The sequence below is a fragment of the Cavia porcellus genome, unplaced genomic scaffold (assembly GCF_034190915.1).
Source record: "Cavia porcellus strain 051 isolate PalLab524CR breed Dunkin Hartley unplaced genomic scaffold, mCavPor4.1 scaffold_1, whole genome shotgun sequence".
Classification (NCBI taxonomy): Eukaryota; Metazoa; Chordata; class Mammalia; order Rodentia; family Caviidae; genus Cavia; species Cavia porcellus.
In genome coordinates, this window is record NW_026947484.1 from 136,063,406 (window position 1) to 136,079,657 (window position 16,252).

At 43.8% G+C, this 16,252-nt stretch overlaps 1 protein-coding gene across 3 annotated transcripts in view; it reads left to right on the forward strand.

Annotated features, from left to right (window-relative positions):
* Window positions 1–16,252, forward strand: part of Vangl1 (VANGL planar cell polarity protein 1) — a 52,505-nt gene that overhangs the window by 23,384 nt on the left and 12,869 nt on the right. For all 3 annotated transcript variants that reach the window (XM_003479260.4, XM_013143054.3, XM_063256011.1), the window contains exons 5-6: window positions 13,035–13,168; window positions 14,399–14,531. In XM_003479260.4, the coding sequence (XP_003479308.2) occupies window positions 13,035–13,168; window positions 14,399–14,531 (267 nt within the window). The remainder of the gene's footprint in view (window positions 1–13,034; window positions 13,169–14,398; window positions 14,532–16,252) is intronic.

The window sequence follows — 16,252 nt, forward strand, 5'->3', positions numbered from 1 at the left end:
TAAAATGACATTTAATTATCCTAATGAATAATTTTTCAGTTTTGAAATCCTTAAAAGAAAACCCTGTGCATGTTGGAACACAGACATTAATGTAGCTGATTCTGAGATGCAAAACTGTAGAACAGAGACAAAGCAAACCATGACAGTGAACAATTGCACAATTCTTAGGACCTATCAGGTAACTTCTCAGCTCTTCACATACAACTGATTGCTTATGACGTTCCTCCAGGTTAGGAATTGTCAACCTTGTTTTTAGTTGAGGAAACTGAGGCTTTGAGAGATAAGTAAGTTGTCCAAGCCCTTACCACTTTTATAATTGTCTCAGCCAGGATTTTAGCCCTGGCGATCAAGTTCCAAAAGTATCTCAGCTACTCACCCTACTACCTCTGAGCGGAGAGTTCACATTGGCATTTACTGCTTTGTGAGCCGGTAAGCAAACTCCTGAGCAGTGTCACATGCTTACTACATGTCAGGCCATGTGTTGGCTACCCATTCGTGTTTCATTCAACTTCTGGCTTCAAGGTTGGTGTGGCGGCATGAAGAGGATACACATGGATGCTAACTCATGCACTGTGGTTCGGTCCTTAGCTTCCCTGGTTCTTTCATTCACTCAGTGGGCAGAACTTGGTCCTTAAGACCATAGTGGTAGATGGAAGCCTTTGGTTAGTCCTTTTTACTTTCTGTTCTTCACATGTTTTAAGGAAGATGTCTTTTACCCCTTGCTGTGAAAATACAGTTTAAATCAACCACCTTATTATCAGTTCTACAACGTTGGGTGGGCTCAGCAACAGAGTTCTTTTGCTGGTCCTGCTGGAGGTGCCTGTGTGATTACATTCATGTGAGCCAGCTAGGGCTGGGCTTTTCTCTTCCATGTATTCTGGAGTGCTCTGCCTCCCCACAGGGCCTCGTTTCCTGGTTTCTGCATTTGTATTTTGAGATTTGTTAAATGGCAGCTCAAGGCTTCCAAAAGCACAAGAGCAGAAGCTTCAGCTTCGGGAGCTCACAAGCAAGGGTGGAACTGGCCCAGTATTATTCCTGCTACATTGTCTCTGTTAAATGGATCATAAACCAGCCCAGACTCAAGGAGTAAGGACTGCACAAGCGGGTAATATAGTTGGCCTAGTTGAATTTAGCAGACACCCACAACATCAGGCTCCTATTCTCAGCATATTTATTCTTACTTTGCATATAGTTCTAACAGATTTAATTATTGATTTTTATTCCTTTAAAAAGGCAGAAATAATTTGTTTCAAGTTAGGGGAATGAGCTGCTTTCAGTAGCCACAAAACATCATTTGAAAAGAGACAGCTGAGAGTCATGAGCAAGGAACTCACAAAAACAGAGACAGTTTAGAGCACTTTGGGGGGACCCCCATTCACAATGATCTTCTCTGTAACATTTTCATACTGCTGAACTCCACTGTTCGTAATTCAGCCAGCAGGTTTTAACCATTAGGGTTACATGCATGGTTTGTTCACTGAGACTAAAAATATCTTGTAAGTTGACACTGAATATTATAGACTTCTTTGTGAAAGTTCTGGTAGTTAATCATAAAGTTTCTTGTGTTTGAAGAGATGATCTTTGGTTGTTTCTCAAGAATTGGAAGTTTATCGTTGTGCAAGACTGTTGTATTGTGTTGAAAAGGAATAGCTATGTGCTGAATATCTTCTCTCAATATCTTCCAAATTTGTATGTTGAAGCCCTTACCTCCACAGTGACTGTATTTGAAGTGAGCTGCTAAAGAAGTAATTGATGGGCTGGGGATTTAGCTCAGCGGCATAAGTGCCTGCCTTGCAAGTGCGTGGTCATGAGTTCGATCTCTGGAACCAGTAAAAAAAAAAAAAAAAGAGGAAGAAATAATTGAAAAAAACAAAAAAGAGGTAATTGATTAGGTGGTTTCACAGATTAAGAACCTGATCTGATAGGGTTAGTGTCCTTGTAGGCAGAGATACAGAGAACTTACTGTATTTCCATAGCCATCTCCCCTTCCGTGGGGAAGGCCCTGGGAAATCATAGAAAGCGAGCAGCTATCCAAAACCCTGGAATGGATCCCTTTCCTAGAAGAAAATTGGCTGAAACCTTGGCTTGGACTTCTATCCTTTAGATCTGTGGGAATATAAATTTCTGTTGTACAAGATACTCAGTCTTGTGTATTTTGTTATGGCAGCCCATGCTTAGATAGAAACATTATGAACAGTAGTGACTTTTTTTTTTTCATGTAATACTTGGGATTGAATCCAGGAAGACTACTAACACGCTGTATCTCTGGCTCTTTTTATTTTTATTTTTACTTTTAGACAGAGTTTTGCTAAATTGTCCGAGCTGGCCTTGGACTTGTGACCTTCCTGCTCAGCCTCTGCATAGGCTATAGGCATGGGCAACCACACCTGTAGTACTAGCAAGTTTTGGCCCCAGAGCTTCAGGGTCAGTAAGGGTCCTGATGAAAACAATTCATCTTGTCTTCTTTCCATCTCACACATGGAGTCTCCTAGCTTGAATGGAGGTCTTGCTTCTCCTGATTTTACTTTGTTTTTCTAGTTAAATACAAGATAGAGTTTTCCAGGAAGGTTAAAGTTACTTCAGTACTCTCAGGACAGCTTATGTCTCTGATACTGAGTCCAGTAATGTGGGAGCCCGTGATTGTACTGTGGATCAGATTTGGCCATCCTGCTGGGCAGGCCCTTCCCTCTCACAGTTTGGATTAGCACCAATAGTCTCAGGGGAGCCCAGAACCCTTGCTTACAACATCAGGGAGTGGTTTCAAATGATCATCAGGGCTTTTGGCTTACGTTATTACCATCATGGTTTTATATGTATAGTGCTATTTATAGAAATACATGGTTTGTACCTGTGTAACTTACTTTTAAATGAAGATATTTCACCGGGTCTCATCCCTGCTCTCTAAAAAAAAGAAAATGAACAAGCACTTAAAATGTGGAGTGTGAAACTTTTTGCAGACTCTGCTTTACTGTGGGGGGATTTTGAAGGCAGGAACGGAGCTGCCGTTTGTGGTTTGGTGTTGTGGTGCCTTTTAAAAGTGACTTTAATGAGAGTGTAAGGTGGCCGACACTGGAGCCCTGTGTTTATACAGCTGCCTTCTGGCAGTAACCACAGCTGGAATGGCTTGCTGCGCAGGACGGCTGCCCACAGCTGCAAGCTGGCCCAGAGGACTCAGTGCTTCCATGAAGGGAAACTGATTTATGTATGCTTCCCTGGGGCCATGCTAGACTAGACAGTCTTCTTGGGAGTGTATTGGTTTAAATGGCCTTCCTGGGGCCAGGCTGGTTTGGAAGGCCTGCCTGTGGAGCTACATTGGTAGATCGCTTTCCTGGGGGCCACTCTGGTTTCTGCAGCCTTCTTGGCCACTAGGTGGTTTAAATGACCTTCCTGGAGAGCCATGCTGGCTTAGACAATCTTCCAGAGTCCACACCCATTTAGACAGTCTTCTTGAGGGCCATACTGGTTTAGATGGCCTTCCTGAGAGAGGTGTTGGTTTAGACAGCCTTCCAGGGAGGCACACAAGTCTGGATGACCTTCCTGAAGGGACACAGTTGTGCTCTTTTCACTCAATGTATCTTCATAGACTGGCCTGTGCCTACATTTCACCATGCACTAGGATGTGATTTCATACTGTGCAATGTGAATCTTCCTTTCCCAGTCCCAGCTAGCAGAGATACAGCTAGGCAGGCCCATCGCTCTTGGACTCCGCATTTGTCATCCATGTTCCTGGAGCATTCCCAAGGCCAGAGGTACTGATGTTGAGGAAGGTGAGGCTGGGAATGAAAGACCAGACCAGTTAAGTATCCCACGGAAAGCAGGTCTGGAAGTGCACTTAATCTAAATCTAGATATACTTCTTAGAGCACTTAGCTGTGATCACCAAGTCTGCTGTTTATCTTGGTGTGATTCAGCACAGTAATTTAAAACACTGAGAAAGCTAATTTCCCTTTCCAGGCAGGGAGATGTGGCCCAGGCTGGACCGTGCTGGAAGGTGGCAACGTGGCAGGGTCTATGCTGTAGCCTCCACGCAGGGCTGCTAGTCTAGGCAGATGTGGCAGAGCCAAACCTGTCACCTGCAGGAACGTGACTCCCAGGTACCAGATAGAAGCAGATCCAGCATCTCTGTCCTCCAGGAGGGGCCTCACCAAGACTGATCAGCAGCTCAGAAGAAGGCTGTGTCCAACAGCGGCCACCAAACTCATAATCGTCTGTGGGATCATATTGTTATACCTGGAGGGGGTGTACAGTGGTAACAGATTTGTGTCTCCTCAACAGTGAACCTAACAGAAGACTTCCCAGTGTAAATACAGTGATTCCCCCTGGGTATGATTTTACTGGTATTATCAAAGTGGCTATTTTTCAGGACTACACTTTTATCATTAGAAACTTAAATTGTGGACAGTGAAGAACATTGAGCCTGCGCTTCAGAGGCCAGTGTATGATTACTCAGTCCTCTTGATTCTATCACGTGGAGTTCTGGGACTGGATATCCTGGCACCCAGCCTGCTTGCTCATCTTTCAGGAGGTATGTCCTATGAGGCTTGTCCACGGCCTGATATTCAAAGCAGAGCCCAGGGACACTTGTCAGCTTCTGAATAGTGACTGAAGCAAATTGACGACTGAAACTTCCATCTACCTGAGGTGCTAGCAAGCCTGGGGTATCCAGGTAGCCAGGGGCCCTTTCTCCAAGGTCAGTGAACACTGCGTCTAGTTTTTGACATTTTTTTATCCTTTCAAGTTCTGAGGTGATCATTGCCTATTATTTGTGTGGGTCTTCAGAGAAGTAATGTCCAATATGCAGCTGCGTGACAAGCATTTTAATTAAAAGGCAGAGGGTCAGGCAATGTAAACACGCCTGTGCCTGGTTGTCAGCAGAGGCGGTGGTGCTCAGGGGCTAATTATATTGCTTCTCAGGGACCCACATGAGTAAGGCTTCCTGGCTGTCAGTTTCATCCAGGTCTGGGCAGCAGTGATGCCCACACATGCGATAGACTCAGCTATCAGAGAGTTTTGCAGGGCAGAGGAACAGTTAAAAGCACTTCTACCCTGACTGCGGCTTTCCATGAAAGACTGAAATAACTTAGAGGTGCTGTGTTTTAGAGTTTTTTTACAAAATCAAGTTTGGGCCCTAAAAAACAAACACACTGCAAAGAGGAGACAGGGTATTCCGGGAGCCTTTAGTGTCATTGTCCTCGGGATCAGAACGGCCCACTCACCTGCTCCCTATCCTCTCTACCTTTGCATTCATCCAGAGCCTCATTTTCAGTGATGTGAGTCCAGCGCTGCCCTTGACTTGCTTCCGTGCTTCCTTCCCAAACACACAGGTACTGTTTCTTCAAAGCTGCTTTAACAAATGACTGGAAAGTGGGCAGCTCAAAACACTCTCTCTCACAATATCAGAAATTCAAACTCCAGGTGATGTCAGGGCCGTGTCCCCCTAGAGGCGACGGGGAGGAATCCTTCCTTGCCTCTTCCCGGCTCCCTGTGATTGCTGGCAGTCTTTGGCATTTCCTGACTCACAGTTACATCACACCAGTCTCCACCTCCATCAGCCCAGTGTGTCCTTGTTTCTTCTTTTAAAGACACCAGTGTGGCCCTCCTTAAATTATAATAACGGCTCTAAAGCTCTTGTTTCAAAAATTCACATTCTGAGGTTCTAGGTAAAGACAAATTTCAAGACACACTTCCCAAAATAGTTTCTTGGAGCTGTCCTGTGACCGAACACTGGCCTTGCCGTTTCCATTGTTGATATTTGACAGGATCACTTAACACCTGGTGTTCATGCTAGTTCCTCTGCCTGGAATTTGCTTCCCACACTTCTGATGCTTCACTCAGAAACTCAGCCTTGCCTCTCCTGTGGAAATCAGTGGACACTCCCTTTTTTTCTCCTCCTTATACCTGTGTTCTGTCACAGTGTGAATCTCATGATTGTGCTCAATGTTTGAGTGATTGTCACCTCTGATTGGAGTGAAAGCCCTTTGAGAGTCTGGCTCAGATCCGTATCTCAGTACCTAAGATTTAGCAGGTGTTCATAGCTCATAACTTCTTGTGATAAAGCGGAAGACAGGGGTGGTTAGGATTTTTCTGAGTGTCAGCATCCTTAGTTGCCTCATGGGATGATGAGGACACACCCCAAAAGGAAACTTGTCAGATTTAACTATGTGATGAGAAAGTGTTCAGTGACTTTCCTAGGTGATCACAATAATATCCTGCCATAGAGGTGGAGCATTAGCATGCGAGAAGTATTTTCATGTTTTTCAGCTGTGAAGAAAGCTGTTTTTGTTGATATTGTGAAGGGGACCCAGTTAATATTCGAAAAGATGTGCCCAAAAGCTGAAAGGGGCTTAACTGCATGACTTCTCTTTTCTTCCTGCTCTGGGAGCAATTGAAGGCTGTGAAGTGTGAAGTCTTTGGCTTTGATGAGCTCCAAAGATCAACGTTAATTCCTGGATTTAATAATGTGACCTGGTTTCATTATAGCACCCCCCCCATCCCAAGTAAGGCCAGGGAATAGAGAACAAATAGGAAATATGGGACCCTTTGTGTGCGTGTGTGTGCGTGCATGTGTGTGTGCGTGCGTGTGTGTGTGTGTGTGTGTGTGTGTGTGTGTGTGTGTATTTACAATTCTAGACCTCAGTGCTTTTATCTGTAAAAAAAGGGAGTTAAAAGAAGATGGTTTGTGGCTAAGAGTGCAGCTCAGTAGTAAGTGTTTGCCTAGCATGGGCAAAGCCCTGAGTTCAGTACCCCGACATGAAGAAAACAAAGAGGGAGAAAAGGGGAGGAGGGGACCACAGGGCAGGAAGAAGAAGGAGGAAGAGGGCAAAGAAGGAAGGGAAGAAGGAAGGAGGAGGTAGCTCATGGCCACAATTGTTTCCTTCAGGTATTTGAGGGGCTTTGACAAGAAAGATGGGCTTGGTACAGAGGAAGTGGTTGATGGACTAGTTAGAACTTACAGAAGGGTTCTTTCAGTACCCTGTGAAAATAAACTCTCTCAGATGCCAGAGATTGTGTTACCAAAAAGTTATTACATAGATTGAGTTTCTAAACTACTGAGATACATTCTGATTTTGTTTCTTGAATCTCTGGCTAAACACTTAGATTCCCTTCATTTCTCGAATTCACTGATTGAGTCAGCTTTCTATGAGTGTGACAAAATAACTGAGAATACCTGAGATGTTTAACGGAGAAAGAGGAAAGATTCCTTTTGCCTCCCAGTTTCAGAGGTGTCAGTTTATGATTGCTTGGCCCCATTGCATTGGTTAAACAGAATATCACTGTAGGCTGTATGTGGCCAAGGAAGCCCCTTGCCTCTTGGCACCTGGGAAGCAAAGGGAGAGATAGGAAGGGGAGAGGGTCCCAATATTTCCTTCAGGAACACACACTCTAAATTTCTAACTTCTTTCCACTTGGGCCCCCTTCTTAAAGATTCACCTTCCTATAGTACCGCAGACTGGTGACCAGCCTTCAGCGCATGGCCACTGGGGACCATTTAAGGTACACATCAGTATAGTGATCAGTATAAAGGGAAATCAAGTCATGTTTTTAAGCCCAAAGAATGCATGAATCTTCTAGCCATCAGCCAACCCTGACTCAGCTACAAAATAATCATACTCACTGTTAGTAATAGGGTATCTTGTGTTTGCATAATGTTTTATAGTTTGTAAATGCTTTCACTGGCATGATTTATCTGCTCTTTTCAACAACCAGATGTAGTGATTGTTATTATCTCTCCATCACCAGCTGAGAAAAGGGAAATCACTTCTATAAATTTACCCCCCCCAAAAAAAAAAAAGCCAAGATCTGGTCTGAAATCCAGACCTTGTGACTCTTAGTGCTGCTTTACTGTGTGTACGATGAATGCCACCTTCCAGGTAGATCTGATTTTCAGGAGGCTCGCAGATGACAAGAAACACAGATGACTGCAACGAAGTATAGCAGAACTTTCTGATCTCTGTTCCTAAGGAAAACTGCAGAGGGCCCCTCCTGCCAATACCCTTATCGAGGGCCTTTTTTGGGGAGGTTGGTACAGGTGCACATGGGGGACAGATTGTCTTTTCCAGTGTACATGAATTCTAGAAGGTCATAGTAGCCACATCTTTGAGGCATTTGCTTTGGAGCAAGCACTTTAAAATGTATGATCCTAATTATTAATCCTTAAAACTAACCTAAATCATGGAAAGTAGAGAGTGAACTTCCAAGTCTCCAGGTTATTTTTTTCCTGGCCTGTGTGCTGATTATATCTATAATTTCAGAAAATCTTAAACTCAGAATTTTCCTCAACAATAATAAAGCTCATTAGACAACTTGCACAAGGCAGTGCCAATGTTAGCCCCCACCTGCTATATTTGGATCTAGTGGACTCTTAATAGAATTGCTGGCTGCACTGGCCTGTCTCACAGTTTTATTATCCTTTCAGTAATAAATTTTATAACAATGAATATTTTGAAGCCCATGATATAACATGGCTTATATGGTTATAACATTACCAGGATATAACAAGATTTCCTGGGTTGTTACTCCTATTCTACAGATGAAAACTCTGAGGTTTGGAGAAATTAATAACTGTTTAAGATCTAGAATATGACAGAGCCAAGCTTAATATAGTCTGATGCTGGTGGCCCACACCATTCGTATTATGTGTGCAGTCTCTCATAGTCCTTTTATCTAGAGTCAGGCCTGCATGGAGCGTGGGGGAGGTGTTGGGAATATAGACATTTTTGTTGTTGTTTTGGTGTGTGCTCTTGTTTTCTTCAAAATTTATCTTTCAAAAATGTATCATTCAGCTTTTTGTGAACTGAAATTTGAACTGTTTCCAGGTGCTTGCTCTCCTCTGGTCTGATAAAGGGTAAACTCCTCTTCCCTGTTGCCCCAGTGTCGTTGTAACAGTTGCAATGACATGAAGTGTTTCTGTGGTTGATTAGCACAAAAGACCCTACCACTTCACCTTTGGTCTTTGTCCTATCAAGAAAATAGGCCACCCAGTCAGCAGTGAGTTTTAAACTGAAATGGGGTGTCAGTTTCTTCAGCGATTTGGGCTAATCCAGTGCCGCTGTATTTTTCCCATATGCTCAGGTTTGAAGCAACTTGGGCCCAAGCATAGTAGTGGAGGCTCCTTTCCAGTTGATGACATCAGCCTCTCCAAAGCCTGAGTATTCTGTTTTCTCTGTTGTCTTTTCATATTTGTATCTGGAGTGTGCTTTTTTTTTATATGTAGACGTTAGTGAAATTCTGTTTTAACTAGGCGTTTGTCCATGTGTTGTTTTCCACAAATCTATGGGGCCTGTGAAGGAAGAATATCTCCTGGGTTAGTGACAGAATAGAGTCTATTGGCATCAGCTTTGGTGGAGAAGGCCCTTGCCTTGGGTCTCAGGATCCCCTTTACTGTGGTACAGAGTTCCTGAGGCTTGCTGACCGGGTTACTACCTTTTGCCTCTGAATAAAGTAGTGACGAGAGGTGGCATAATCCACACTGCCTTGATTTTTCTTGTCTGCTTTCTTCCCCCAGACTACCTGGTCTAGAGATTGGGATTAGTTAAAGGGTTTGCTTTCATTCATCTCTCTGACCCTTTTTGCCTCTGAAATTACAGTTTTGTGAATTATACTGTCAAATTGATCTTTAGATCTATAGAATTATAGGGTTTCATGAATACAGAAGTGGAGCCAATAAACATTATGCCTGTGGAGAAATCAAAGGAGATGTCCCTTGGGCATGAGAAACCACACACAAGCTGTCAAACAGGCAAGAATAACTTGACTCCTTGGAAGATTTGGGATGCTGTGGGTTTAAGGAGAGACAGTGTGGAGAAGCTTCCTGAAAGAGTTCAATCCTACTTCGGCCCCATGTGGTACCATATTTGCAGGAGTAAAGGCAGGTAGAGTTCTGAGCCCTTCTTCTGGCTAGGGGGATACGTCCTCCTACATCTTGGCTTTGTAGGGACTGTGACAGAGACTAGTGCCAGAGTATAGCAACTAAACTGACTTTGATAGCCAGTAGTAACAGAACAGAGTAAGGGATAAACACCAAAGAGCTTCAAGTATTCAGACTGCACTGTGTCCTGGCGCATGGAGCACAGGGGCAGACAGCTTTGGTTGCTGTTTGTACCTGTGTCTTCACTGTTCAGACACACTGCAGTTCAGTGATGAAGGCGTAAACATCTTCGCAAGTGGCACCAATGTGTGCTATAGTTTACTTTGTAACAAGGTGGAGGATACATGGGGGATTTTAATCCAAAAGGCTATACCCATTTTTTAAAGCTGTCTACACTGATTATGTGTTATCTTTAGTTGTGTAGTAATTCTCAGTCCCTAGAGTTGCTATATTTGTTGAATGTCAAGCAAACTATGCTCTGTAGGTAAGAGTGTGCTCAGCTCTTGCAGGCGTTTGTAAACTTGGCACTGAGAGTCCTTCGCCTCCAGTTTACTGTGCTGGCCTGGGAGGCCAGCCAGGTCCACACCAGCACTGAGTCACAGTGCTGAGAAGCCATGCTGCAAGATGAGCAGGACTCTGATCTTCTGTTTTGTGGGGTTTTTGGAGCAGAGGATTCTTCTTCAGTCCTGGGAAGGCTGAGGTTCACACCCAGGTGTCTGGACTCTTTCTAGAGGAGGCCTCGCACTTTGCTCCGAGGTACTTTGCTGTAGCTGTGGCCTTGCCCAGTATGGACAGCATTTGCCAGAGGAAGGTGGCACAGTGTGATTCCTGCTGGAGCAGTTCCGAGATAGAACAAGGCAGTGGCCTGTGATTGTGATGTGTGGTGAGCAATGTGACAGTTTCCTTTACTGACCCAACTGAGGTGCTGGATTCTTCCTGGTGGCCTGGATGAGCAAAAATGTAAAACTCAACAGCCACAAGAGAGTTTTGCTTTGAAAACAGGCCTATGAAAAACTTCCAAAATTGCCTTTTAACTTTTAAATTTTGATTATGAAAATAATTTTCTGCTGTAATTTAGATGCCAAGACAAATTTTTATGTGTGAAATGAAATGGTTTGAACACACAAAGTCTGTGTGTATAACTAGGGCTTATTTCTGCACAGAGGGACTCCTTTTCTCATGAAAGTTTAGAGACTTGAAAATCAGCAGGTGATTGGAGTAGTACGTGGCAGAGGTATGCAGGAGAGCACATGTTTGTTACCAGGAAGAGGGTCATGATAAATATCTGGATGCAAGAGAGATGAAGAAATACTTGCCTTTCTCTGGAGAATGCCACAGGCAAAGAGACAAGAAGGAGGTTGGAGCCCTGCTAAGCTTGAGTCCTGCCGGAGATCACAGCAAGTGGAGTGGACTTTTGTGCAAAAATCTATGACACAAACCTCAGCTCCAGTGCCAACTCCGGGGGAAGCTGTTCTTGTGTGCTGTCCTTTCCTAGTATGGAAGCTGTCCTGTGTGCTTGGTTAACCCCGTTGTGTTACAGAGTGAGGACGCATTTGTCAAATGGCTTGTGCTCTGTGTATCTGGCCACGGTGAAGCTTTTCCTATCTGTCGTTGTAAGTACATGCAGGTATTTAAATATGAGACTGGTGAGTGAGTAACTGAGTGGACTGGCTAGAACTTTCAAAATGGGAATTTATTCTTAGGAATCATAAAGATAGTTCCATAATGCAAGGTTATGCTCATCAGATTTTCCCTGACAGTACTTCCATGCATTGTATGTATGTAGAATCGGTACAGAGCACTAATCATAGTGCTGGTGGTGATATAACTAAGGAAACACTGCCTGATGTACTCTCAAGGAAATTAATTAGCTATTAAATAGCTTCTAGATCCTTTTAGATCCAAGCTGAAAGGGTAGATTGACAAAATCTCCACCTGGTGGCGTGGGCACTGTATTACCTGGTGTGAAATGAGGATCTCCAAGCCACTGAGAGCATTGGAGTGCACTGTGGTCATCCAGGAATCAAAGAGAGCTATGCCCTGGTCCTCTGGCCATTCTAGTAACCTCATGAGCCCATCTATTCAGCAGAATACTAGGAATGTGAATGTAAGGGGTACAATAAGGATGTACGCATGATATTTAGCCTCCTGGTGGTTGGTGAACATCTTAGAGAGCTGCAGGGAGACACAGGCTTACAGGGGAAAGAGCTTGAGTTGGAAGTTTGTTGGTCTGCATCAGGGTTCTAGCTCTCTTGTGTATTAGATGATGGTGTTGATCATAGACTTTAGAGCGTCAGTTTCTTATCTTGAATGATCATAAGGTTCACATAAGATAGGCTATGCAAAAACCTTCACTGCACCATTGCAAGTTTCTCTGCGAGGTAGAAGATATCCTGTTTGTGTGACCAAGAATATGTTCTTGTGTCACCACTGCCCATTTCTGAGTATGGGCACTCTCCCCACATACACAGTCCTACTGTAGAGATTCCCTGTCCTCTTCTTCCCTGCTGCTTTCTATAGATCTGAGCAAATTAGAATTTGATGAACTCAGACTGACCCCTCTACTGAGAGCCAGAGATAGAAGTCCAAGAGTCAAGAGGCATTGAGGACCCTAATCCTCAAATGATCTTTGATGGAGTCTTCTTTAAAGTGCACCCTTTGTGAGTGCCACTGTTCTGATCCACATGAGACCTAAAACCCAGAATTCTTCTGATTCACATGAGACCTAAACCCAGAATTCCTCACACACAGGAGTGGTGAGCTGTGAGACAAAGCACTGAACTGGGTCCTAAGAAACCTGAGTATGTGCTTTGTTCTTTCACTCTGTGACACCAGTAAGTCTCTTGCCTCTCCAAGGTCTCAGTGTCCTTTTTTCGTGAACTGGAGAAAATAGGAAAAGTTCTGTGTAACCTAACCCTAAATGTCAGTTATGAGTTGTAACTTCCTCATTCTGCTGTTGGCTAGATGGGATATGGCTACTGCCGGAGCCTTGGCAAGGAAACCACTTGGTGACCAGACTTAGCTGGGTCTTTAAATTTTAATCCTGGAGATACAAGGTATATGGAAACTACAAACTTCAGTGTGATGTTTCGTTGACTCAGAGAAAAGGATGTTTTACTTCAGACCTGCTTAATTTACTTTGTATTAATTTCATCTTCTTTTTGCAGTATCCAAAGAGCAGCTTTGGTGGTTCTGGAAAATTACTACAAAGATTTCACCATCTATAACCCAAACCTCCTAACGGCTTCCAAATTCCGAGCAGCCAAGCACATGGCCGGGCTGAAAGTGTACAATGTAGATGGTATGTGCCTTAAAACTGTCTGTGATGTGCTTGCCTTATGTACATTCTCGTTTCAGACCAATTACTTTTTTTTCAAAAAAGTAGGCAGACATTTTCAGAAGATTGTTGATTTATAGTCTAAATATCTGGGACTTTCATTCTTTAGAATTTTTATGGTTGAAAACAATAGTAATATGTTCTGCCTCCTGTTGGGACTCCCTCATCTTGAAAGCTATTAGGAAAGGACTAATTTTCAGAATGTTGGTAGTCAAAGTCCTTTCAGAGTAGAAATCTCAGTAGTTCAGGTGCCTGGTTTCTCCGTGTTGGCTAGGACCGGAGTTGAGTGGTAGCAAAAGGCTGGAGGCTGACTAAGGAAGTGTGAACTGGGCTGAAGGTATCAGATGTCCAAGTGTAAGAAACAGGACACGGTGTCATTTCTTGCCAGGCACCTTGGGTCAGGGCAAGAGCTTTGCGGATTCCAGAGGAGATCATGTTTTCAACAAGTAAAGTGATTTATGTGTAGTGTCAGTTTTTAGTGACAGTATCTCCCTTAGATTTTTTTTTTAATTTGGTTTCTTTGCATATGAATGTATGACTTCCTATGAATCCTGTTCTGGAAATTTCACCTCTGATCTGGAAATTTAGGATGTACCCACTGGGGAACCCAAGTCTCCAGCCAAATAACTCATTGATAAGCTTGGGTTCTGCCTTGTCTTTGTGGTCAGCAGTCAGGGGATGAAATAGGAGTTCTAAGTCCTCAAGTGTTTGTATTTTCCAAAAATGTCATTACTGCCCATGACATTCTAGCTTAGCTTGTTTTTCTATATGTGATCAGTGTCCCTTGGTTTTCTTTTCCTCTGCTTTTGTTCTCCTATCCCACCGATTCTCTCTCATTGTGATATCCCAACTGCCCTTGTGGCCAAACTGAAACTCTGTGTAACAGATGATAAAGGACATCTTCAGCACACTCCATATGTTTTTTTGACTGACTGACATTCTTTATCCCCTTCTGAGTTCTTTTTCTATTTCTTCCAGTCATATTGTGTCAGATTTCCTGACTGGAAGAAATAGAAAAAGGGAATAGGACTAGGGAATGTGGAGTATCTCTCCTGGGACGATACTATTAGGATCTGTGTGTTTGCTTTGTAGTGGGTGGATGGACAGCACTGATAGACCCTGGTGCTTATTTTCTGCTCCATTCCCAGCCCCTTGGTATTAAAGCTGTGCTTCTCCCTTCATCCGTTCTCCAAGGCCCCAGTAACAACGCCACCGGTCAGTCCCGGGCCATGATCGCTGCAGCCGCCAGGCGCAGGGACTCGAGCCACAATGAGTTGTATTATGAAGAAGCTGAGCACGAGCGTCGGGTGAGGAAGCGGAGAGCAAGGTGTGTGGCCAACCCTCCTCCAAGAACCCCTTTCTTTTCTTTTTTTCACTGGCAAAACAAAGCTTTTGTTTACAGACATGACTTCTGTGAGCCCTTGGAGTGCGCTTGCCTCAGATGGTCCCTTCACAGAAAGGGCTTGCTGACCTAGATCTTGGGCTCAGGACCCATCCACAAGGTCACAATGCCATTTCAGTAGTTCTGGGATGAGACCTGGGACTTCGCATTTCTGATAGATTCCCAGAGGATGCTGCTGCTAGTCTGTGGCCCACATTTGGAGTAGGCCTGTCCTGCCCATTCAACCTTTGCTAATTTTCCATGTCTGCTCCTGTAAGTTAGAGAGAAAAAGGCGGGGGGGGGGGGGGATGTTAATCAGCTTTCTGTCATTGTGACGAAATACCTGACATAGATCAACTTTGAAGAAGAAAGGTATATTTTGACTTATAGTTCTTGTCAGTTGGCTGCGTTGCCTTAGGCTCCATTGGCAAGGCAGAAGCATCTGCCTTGGTGGAAGGCAATGGTAGAAGAAAGGTTCACATCTGTGGCAGCCATGAAGTAGGGCATGGGGAGAGAGTGGAGATATGCTCTTCTGGGTTATGCGCTCAGTTACCTATTCATTAAAGCAAGCTCTTTCCTCCTAACAGCCCATTCAACTATTAATCCATTGATGTTGATGCCTGGATCCATGATCCAGTTACCTTCCAAATCTCCACCTCTAATTACATGAGACATTTGGGAGATGTCTGTGATTTAAGCCATATTATTCTGCTCATGCCTACCAGGTCTGTAGCTGTCTTGTTATACAAAATGCATTTAGTCCATCTCCAGAAGTAGGTAAAGTCTCAACAGTTCTAACAAAAGTCCAAATTCTTAGCTGTGAAGTTCTTAGCTGTGAATCTTTGTAAAACTCAGGAAGTGAGTTACATAGTTTCAAGATCCAATGATACAAAGTAAGCATTCCCATTCCAATAGAAAGGAGAGATGAGACCTAAGCAAGACTAAATTGCAGGACAAACATTAAATCTTATAGCTGGGTGTTCAGCATCCAGAGAATATGGTAGCATGATGTGAGCTAAAGTCTTGCATATCTCTACTGCTATGGCATGGCTGGTTGTAACTCACAACTCACAAGGCATCTTTCTTGGGATGACTCCGCCCACCTTCTGCGGCTTTCCTCAACAGACATACCATGATTCTGGTATCTCTACTTTCCAGAATTTCTATTGCAGCTTCACTTTGAGTGCTACAACTTCTTGCATTGACCTCTTGGGCATTGCCTGTAGCAATGCTGAAAATATCTAGTCTTCCAGGCCTTTCTCTGAGATCTTCCTTTGAAGTCTTAAAATGGAAGCTTCCATGACCTCATAACTGTTGCATTCTGTGTGTCTGAAAAACCAATATTGTGGAGATGATGCCAAGGTTTGCCACTAACCATAGCAGTAGCTGGGTCTACTGGAACCCTGGATGCAGTGGCCTCTGAGTGCCTTGATGGCTGAACACCGTGAAATGAATCCTTGGGAAGCAACTTCCTAGGGGTCCCTGCAGGAACACGGCATATTGGTAGTCTCTAGTCAAAGCAGTCTTTCACAGACTTACCCCGTAAGATGAATTCACAGATTTACCCCATAAGACTGCAGTGAGTCAAGGTTAGACCAATTCTTGAGATGCCTCAAGGCATCTTTCCTGTATCCCAGTGCACAACACTTGGCACTTTTTTTTAATGG